Below are 7884 nucleotides of genomic sequence, written 5' to 3'. Positions count from 1 at the left end.
TTCCCTCTGCCTGGAATACGCTTCCTTCCTCTGTCTGCCTAGAAAATGTGATTCATCTTTCAAGAAGCAACTCAAACATCATCTCTATGATGCTTTTCTTGACACCCACTTCCCCTCCTTATTGTGTGACCTGAGCCTTTTCTCTTGAGTCCCACTCCATCCTGTATGTCTGACACAGCTTATTTCCTTGTCTCTTTCTTTACCCACAGTTTATTTAATGTGATACAATCTTCCTTATAGGTCATGTTTGGAATTCACACAAGAATTCCAAAATCTTTAGTTATTCTTTATTAATACTTAAAATATACTTTTTGCTTGGATTTAAAGACCTCCACAGTATATCTCAAGTCTATCTACACAACTATTTTCTGTCTCTCCTCTCTCTTAAACCTTGCTGATGGCCCAGAAATTCATCACTCAAAGCCCAGCAAGCAGTCCTTGGGTTGGGAACTTCCTCACACCGTCCATTTCTTCTTCCCCAATCATGTTCCAGATCTCCCTGCTCGCAGCCTTGCCTGATCCCGCCTGCCCTGCCAGCTCTTCCCTTCTCCCACGCCTGCGAGTTACTCAGCCCTCTCCGGGAACTGTCTTCCCCAGGCTCTCTGCCCAACCAGCTCGTTCCCATCCTCTGGTTCTCAGGGTAAATATCACTCCTTGGACAGTAATTCCTGGGTCATCCATTTTATCCAAAGACATCCTCCCATCACTGACTCCCCAGCATGGCACTCTGTTTGTTTCCCTCATGTCCCTGAACACAATCCGTAATCAATCTGTTATTTCCTTTTCTATTGTTACTCTTCTCAGTTAGACAGTAGGCCTCATGAGCTTTCCTGCCTTCTCTCTAAAACACCCAGAGCACATGGCCCATTGTGTCTATTTAATGTGTATACTTATTATTTTATGGGTAAATGTTTACAAGTAAATGATCCACCTTCCCTTTGAAGCAATCTCCATGCCATATAAATAAATACATAAATTTTACTTATTTATTTATTTTGGCCTGTACTGGATTTTCACTGTTGCACACAGTTGTGTTGAGCAGGGGCTACACTTCCTTGTGGTGTGTGTACTTCTCATTGTGGTGGCTTCTCTTGTTACAGAGCGTGAGGCTCTAGTTTGTGTGAGCTTCAGTAGTTGTAGCACCTGGGCTCAGTAGTTGCAGTTCCCAGGCTCTAGAGTGCAGGCTCAGGAGTTGCGATCCACAAGCTTAGTTGCCACGCAGCATGTGGGATTTTCCCAACCCAAGGATTGAACCCATGTCTCCTGTTTTGGCTGGCAGATTCTTTGTCACTAAGCCACTGGGGAAGCTGGTGATTTCCATGGTTTCAAAACACTTAAAAATCTGTCTAGTCTGCACTTCACACCATTTGCTTTTCATTTTTCTCTATCAACCTTACTTCCTTGGCTGGAATAAATGAGATTATGACATGCTTGATGACAATTGTAATGTCACACCACTGTGATCCCCACAACATCTGACGTGGTAGTTCCATATTCAATTAATACTTAATTAGAAATAAACTTGTCTTATCCCCCCAATGCTCTGGCATTCATGTGTCAAAAGATATAAAATTCTCTGCTTGTGGAATGAAAAAAAATACGGTTTGCCACAAACAGGAAGTTGGCCCTTGAGTATAGACAAGATCTTTGCGACACACAGCTTGATGGTAGCAGTGGCAGTAATCACTGTTTCATCATTCTGAGAAGTAGGAATGATAACAGAAGCAGCAAGTGAAAAGCTCCGTCTTAGACAATGACATCTTACAACTGGACTTTGTCTTAAAAGGTAAACGCATTTACCCCATCTTTTAATATAGATGAAATAATCACCAAAACAAAATGTTAATCTAATTTTTACTGGTTTCAGTTACTTTTTTTAACCTTATCTGGTCGGGGAAATGTTGTACGTGAATGGCTGCATTTAGTTGGTGGATTTTATGGTAATCAGTAAGATTCTCCAATGCTGGACAAAACATGAAAAAGTATGTATATAGAGTACTGTTTCTATTTTAATTTATGTTTCTGTCAAATGTTTGGAGTGTTGTTTTCAAAGGGTATATGCTTCCTGTTTTTTTCAGCATGGATTCATAACTAGCGTGGATTCATTAACTATTTCCCTGTGGCAACGTGTGAAGCTTTGTCTTTCAGGATGGGGGGACCCAGCTTTTGTTTTAGGTGACTGTGCTAACATTTCTTTGGGGTGGTTGTAAATTCAGAACCAGTCGTGGGAAGGTTAAGATTTTATGGAAACCTATGATCCTCCCCAGTTATACGGTCTAGTACAAATTCATAGGATAAATTCATACTATGATTAGTGCAAACACATATTTCAATATTTAAAAAACACTACATAAATTTTACAGTACTCTACAAAGAATACTGTTGACTTTTTGTTTATTTTCATTATGTTTAATTATGTTGCCTTTTATTTTTTATTGGAATATAATTGCTTTACAATATTGTGATGGTTTCTGCTGTACAACATGGTGAATCGGCAATATGTACACATACATCCCCTCCTTCTTGGTAACTGACTTTTAAATTAGAAAAGGAGCAAAAAGTGCTGGAAAATTTGTTACCCCTATGGATTCTGCTATGGATGATGGTCTTTCTATCCCTATGGCTCAGAATTCTCACCAAATTTCCCTATGGCATCTTTCTTGTTATCCTAGATTACATGATCTTTAAAAGTTTGTTTGATTGTAAGGCATTTGATTATTTTGCTGTTGTAACTGGTACATAGCAATGAGGTGTCCTTCTCCCAGTCTTTCCCTATATCCAAGGACTCAGAAATTAATTTACTTTTGACAGCTGAATAATTAAGTACAAATAATTGATGTCATTTATTATCTAAATAAATAACCTTAAAATACAGTAGTTATAGCAGAATTAAAAATCCTTCTCATGGGTTTGTCTAAGTATGTAGTAAAATTGTGGCCTCCTAAAATTGTTTGTTATTTTATTTTGTTTAAAGTAGAAATAATTTTTATCAACAGGCAGGAAACTAGAAAAGCAAGCTATAGTACATAGTTACAACAGAAAGACCTATCACCACTCAGAGGCTTATAGAAATTTTCCGTGAAATAGGAAAATGTTTATGATGAAACACTTAGTTAGAAAAGAAAAAGAGATATGAAGAAGTATCTCAACTAGCTTTTAAAAGATGCATGGAAGTACAACAAAAAGGAAATACCCTAAAATATTAACAATGGATAGTGGAAGTTTGAGTGATTTTACTTTTCTGCTTTTAGGTACTCTATACTTTTTTGTACAAATAAATAAAAGAGGGGAAATACAGAAAGTTTAACATGAAAGAACCATAGCTTATATAAAGACGTTGTCACGCTTGAAAAGATAATATATGAACAAAATAGAAGCTCTGATGCAGGACCTCCAAGAGCAAGTTAGTTTGCCCAGCACTGCTAGGGAAGACCGAAGCCAATGCATCAGACCTACATGACACTCAAAATCATCGATTCTGCTTCTTTCATACTTCAATTTGATGTTTATCAATAAAAATTATGGTTTTAATTGGCTTTCTCATACATTTTGATGAAATGCACTAGCTATACAAACATGTTTCTTATGTTATTCTAGTTCATACATTAGTCTCCTATGAGCTGGTTGGTATGAGTCTGTTCTGGAACATTCAGTCAATTCTTGATGCCCTGATGAGATCAAATGTATGGACCTACAGAGCTGAGGCCTGCCTGCTGAACTGCTGTCCTCACACTGTGAAGTTTGGGATCACTGACCTCACAAGAACACCCTCCGACCATTTGCCTCTTTGATTAAGATCACAATCTCAGAATTGGCCCCTCTGCCTCCTCTCTTTTCCAAGCTTTCTAAGACCTACCTTTTTTTTTAATTCTCAGGGGAAGGCAACATGGGAACTCAAATGTCCAAACCTGAACCAAACGATAGTAAGTCTGCAACAGAACCCATTACTTGCCTCGATGCTGAGTTCAGATGGACTGGAATCACGGACACTGTGCTGAAGGGTTGTCAGGGGATGGTATTTCTGAAGTTGGAAGAATCAGATGCAGGCTCTAATGCCAAGAAGAGTGGAAATGGGAACCAGGGAGAACTATCTGATCCTCCAAATATGAGTAAAGGGAGTCTCTGTGCTCAACATTAGACCATCTTGGTAGTTTGAGAGCCTGGCTCACTTCCCTTGAGTGTGAGCATGCTCAGTCATTCAGTAATGTCTGACTCTTTGCAACCCCATGGACTGTAGCCCGCCAGGCTCCTCTGTCCATGGGATTCTCCAGGCAAGAATTCTGGAGTGGGGTGCCATTTCTTCCTCCAGGGGAATCTTCCTGACCTAGGGACTGAAGCGGTGTCTCCTGCTTTGGCAGTAAAATTCTTTAGCATTGAGCCACCAGAAAAGTTCCTTCACCAAGGCTGCCTTTGGCTGCTGCTGCAGCTGCTGCTAAGTCGCTTCAGTCATGTCCGACTCTATGCGACCCCATAGACGGCAGCCCACCAGGCTCCCCCATCCCTGGGATTCTCCAGGCAAGAACACTGGAGTGGGTTGCCATTTCCTTCCCCTAGTCACTGTTAATAGCTGCCCTAAAAAACAAATGAACCAAAAAAAGGCAGCGATTTCTAAGGTCATATGCCCTAGGACTTCAGGAAATGCTAGTTCTAGGTATCACTTTTGGTCTTTAACCCCTGGCCTTGAGATTCTCTGCTTAAGTCCCAGGGAGCATATGTCTCTAGGTCTCATTAAAATCTTTGAGAGAGAGCCCTGAAATGTTATTACAGGGACATATGGGAACTGCAGAAACACTAGGCTGTCCTTTCACTTGTGTATCTGATTATTGTTTAAGCTCCTGATCTAGTTTTCATGTTAAAAAATACAGGCTCTAAGAAACAATGTTCCCTTCTCTTACAGAGCTGTAGCCCCCATGGTTAAACTCCACTGGTTGCTTGGATAAGGGGGAGCACGTGGGGACCCTTGGGCTGGAGAAGATGTGGCCGATGCAGTAATCCCCTTTGTATTCTTTCACAGAGGGACCAGGCACCCACCCCAGCACAGCCTCGGCAGTGACCTCCGCACCTTGCCTCTCTGGCCACCCCAGGTAAGCAAGAAATGCCTCCCATTTCATCTCATACCACATGGCATTTGATTCTGAGTTGACCACTTTGCCTTATGGACTTGGAGAGGGAGGTCTGGGGAGCAGGGACCAGCAACAGCAGTAGTAGTAAATCAGTATTTTACCTTCAGAGTGTGGCTCTTAATCTAGGGTCCCCCATGCCTCAAGAGACTCATGAAGCCCCTAAACTTATAAAATTTGCTATGTGCAGTCCTATGAACATTTTTAAGGGGGAACAGAGCCCGCAGCTTTTACTGACACCTCAAATGGATCTAGAACCTGAAAGCCAAAAGTTGAAAACTGGGGGTGGAGATTGCAAGATGACTAACCAGTGTGAAAGCTATTCCAGAGGTTTACCCCTAGGTGGAAAGGGTCACCCTCTTGTCGTAAGGCCTTCAAAAAGTCCCTTGGGTCATGTTCCCTTTCTTCTCCACAACAGCAAAGAACATTTGGTCTTAGCCTTTTTTGCTGGGGTTATACTGACACTGCTGCTGATGGCCTTTGTCTTCCTCATCATAAAGAGCTGCAGAAAATGTAAGTCTCCAAGAGCTGAGACAGCCCTTCTTTCTCTGCCATCGAGAACAGTAATAGAGAATAGCTTTGAGGGGAGTAAATCAGACAGAGCCCATGCTATCCACAGATCAAGGACTTGAACCCCTTCACTTCTCTCCCGGCCCTCTTCATCCTCCACCCTTCCCACCTCCAGCACCTCCCCCCCTACCCTGTCCCTTCACCCAAGATTAAAGAAAGAAGCTTCTAATTCCTCCAGGCCCCATGGGTGAGACTTGTTCCTCTTCTTCCTGGCACTTGCAGCAGGTCATTCCAGTCCCCAGACCCTGGATCCTCCTTCAGATCATCCAGCCAAGGTAAGACAGCCACTCTGTTTCCTGGATATGGAGGCCTGATGCCACTGGGCACCTGATTCTTTGAAGGGTCTTCTGATTTCTTTGGGTCTTCTCTCACCCAAGCTTTCAAGTTGCTTTTAAATGTCACTTGCTAATAAGAGACACCTTCCTCCAAATCGAACTGACTCATTCCTCCTCTTCCTTCCTCCTCTGCAGCTTTCATCCTCAGAGGAGGTACATACCTATGCCAGCATGATTTTCAAAGCCCCCGAAGAAAACAGCGATCACCTGACCAAGAGTGTACAGAATGCTGTACACTTGGATCCTGTTGTCTATGCTCAGGTTAAAGTGACAAACTCACCTTGCCTCTCCAGTGAGGCTTGAGTCCAGTTCCTTTTGTCTCACCTCCATCTTCATCCATCACTTTCCATTTTAACAAATTTTGGACTACGACCAGACGAAACCACAGCTGGAGCTGTCTGGGTGTGCTCGGACAATGCTAGTCCCCAGTTTAAAGACCAAGGGTTAATCTTTTCCTGACCTGAGAAAAGATCTATGGCCCTCCCACTTGGACCAACAGCCTGTTAGACTGTTGAGAGCTGAGCCTACCTCCCCTGTCACCTTCTGAAAAGTGTGATACAGAGCTCACAGCACCAAGAGTGTTCCCTTGGCATCATCGATCTACTTGGGAAGAATCAACCAAATGAACAATCCAGGTTGGATTACAAATAAAAGCAAACTCTGCAACGCTGACTCCTTCTCCATCATTGCTGTGTCTTTCCCCATCCCCTCTAGAGGTGCAGAGCTCATCCACAGCCAGAAAAGCCGAATGAAAGTGGTGGTACTCGGAACTCAGGATCGATTGGGGTCCAAGTCGCAAATCTACCACTAACTAACGTCCTTCAGTCATTGGCGCAAGTATGCTAAACTTTTGAAGCTTCAATTTCCTCATCTTGAAAACAGAACTAATAACACATCTCCTAGTGTAAAAATCAATGAGATATCGTTAAGAACTCTGTACATCCCAGAGCACTACACAAAATAAGGTCCCTGTTGGATAAAGCACTATTCAAATGAGGATGTCCATCTCCTTGCTATAGCATAAGAGATATGCATAACAACAGTATAGGGGAACTAAAAATTGATCTAAATGTTAGCCCTCTCCCCTGCCAAATTCCAATGGATAACCCCATAGGTGGTCCTAGTAAAAATATCAATAAAATTACTTTTTACTAGGTAAGATTATTCTAAATTTCCTTTGTAAGCCATTAACAAGAAAGATCATTCATAAAAGTAAGCAAATAAAAGATGGGAAGGCTGACCTGAACAGCTGAGAGTACTGTTTTATTAAGAATGGCTAATTAAAACATGTTAATGGTTTATGAGTGAAAAAATAAAGGGATAAAATATAAAGACCAGAAATAGACCAAAAATTCCACAAGAGGAAATTTAGAGTATGATGAAGTTGGTATATCAAATCATTTGGGGAAAATTATTCATAAATGGTGTTGAGAAAATTAGGTAGTCATGAAGGTGAAAATAAGATCAGATCTGTATCTTACTCCTTTTTTCAAAATTCCAGATATGTCAAAAATTTTACTAAAAAAATCATAAAAGTACTAGAAGTAAATATGGGAGAACTTTGGAAAACAACAAAGTGAAGTATGCCTCTGAATACATGACGCATGGTCAATAAAACAGAAAGGACTGGTTAACCTGACTTACAAAGTACCGTTCAAAAGACAAATGGCAAGCTGGAAAAATACTTGCAGAGCATCTCATAGACAAAGGGCTGATTTTCTCAACAAATATAAGTTCCTATAAATCAATAAGGAAAAAAATCAACAGCTCAATAGAAAAGTAAAAGAATGGATAAGGTTAGGCTATTAGCAGAAAAGGAAATATAAATGACTTCAAACATACGAAGAGATACTCAACTT

The 7884-nt window shown here is 41.2% G+C and overlaps 1 protein-coding gene and 1 long non-coding RNA gene across 3 annotated transcripts; both read left to right on the top strand.

Moving 5' to 3' along the window:
- The first annotated feature begins 1792 nt into the window (after positions 1-1792).
- LOC133244119 (uncharacterized) lies at positions 1793-5008 on the top strand. The gene is made up of 3 exons (XR_009735309.1): positions 1793-1982; positions 3876-3923; positions 4898-5008. It is a non-coding gene; the product is annotated as an uncharacterized LOC133244119 (long non-coding RNA).
- Positions 5009-5090: 82 nt separating this feature from the next.
- Positions 5091-6697, top strand: C3H1orf162 (chromosome 3 C1orf162 homolog). 2 transcript variants are annotated; one of them, XM_061410833.1, is made up of 3 exons: positions 5091-5633; positions 5869-5965; positions 6161-6299. In XM_061410833.1, the coding sequence occupies exons 1-3, from the start codon at positions 5156-5158 to the stop codon at positions 6198-6200; spliced, it is 615 nt and encodes a 204-aa protein (XP_061266817.1). In that variant the 5' UTR covers positions 5091-5155; the 3' UTR covers positions 6201-6299. The 2 variants fall into 2 exon arrangements, with proteins under 2 accessions (XP_061266817.1, XP_061266816.1); XM_061410832.1 differs by having other exon boundaries at positions 5103-5633; positions 5913-5965; positions 6161-6697.
- The last annotated feature ends 1187 nt before the right edge of the window (positions 6698-7884 follow it).

This window comes from Bos javanicus, chromosome 3 (genome assembly GCF_032452875.1).
Source record: "Bos javanicus breed banteng chromosome 3, ARS-OSU_banteng_1.0, whole genome shotgun sequence".
Taxonomy (NCBI): Eukaryota; Metazoa; Chordata; class Mammalia; order Artiodactyla; family Bovidae; genus Bos; species Bos javanicus.
Note: the sequence above shows the minus strand (reverse complement) of the source record. Positions and strands in the feature narration are given on the sequence as shown.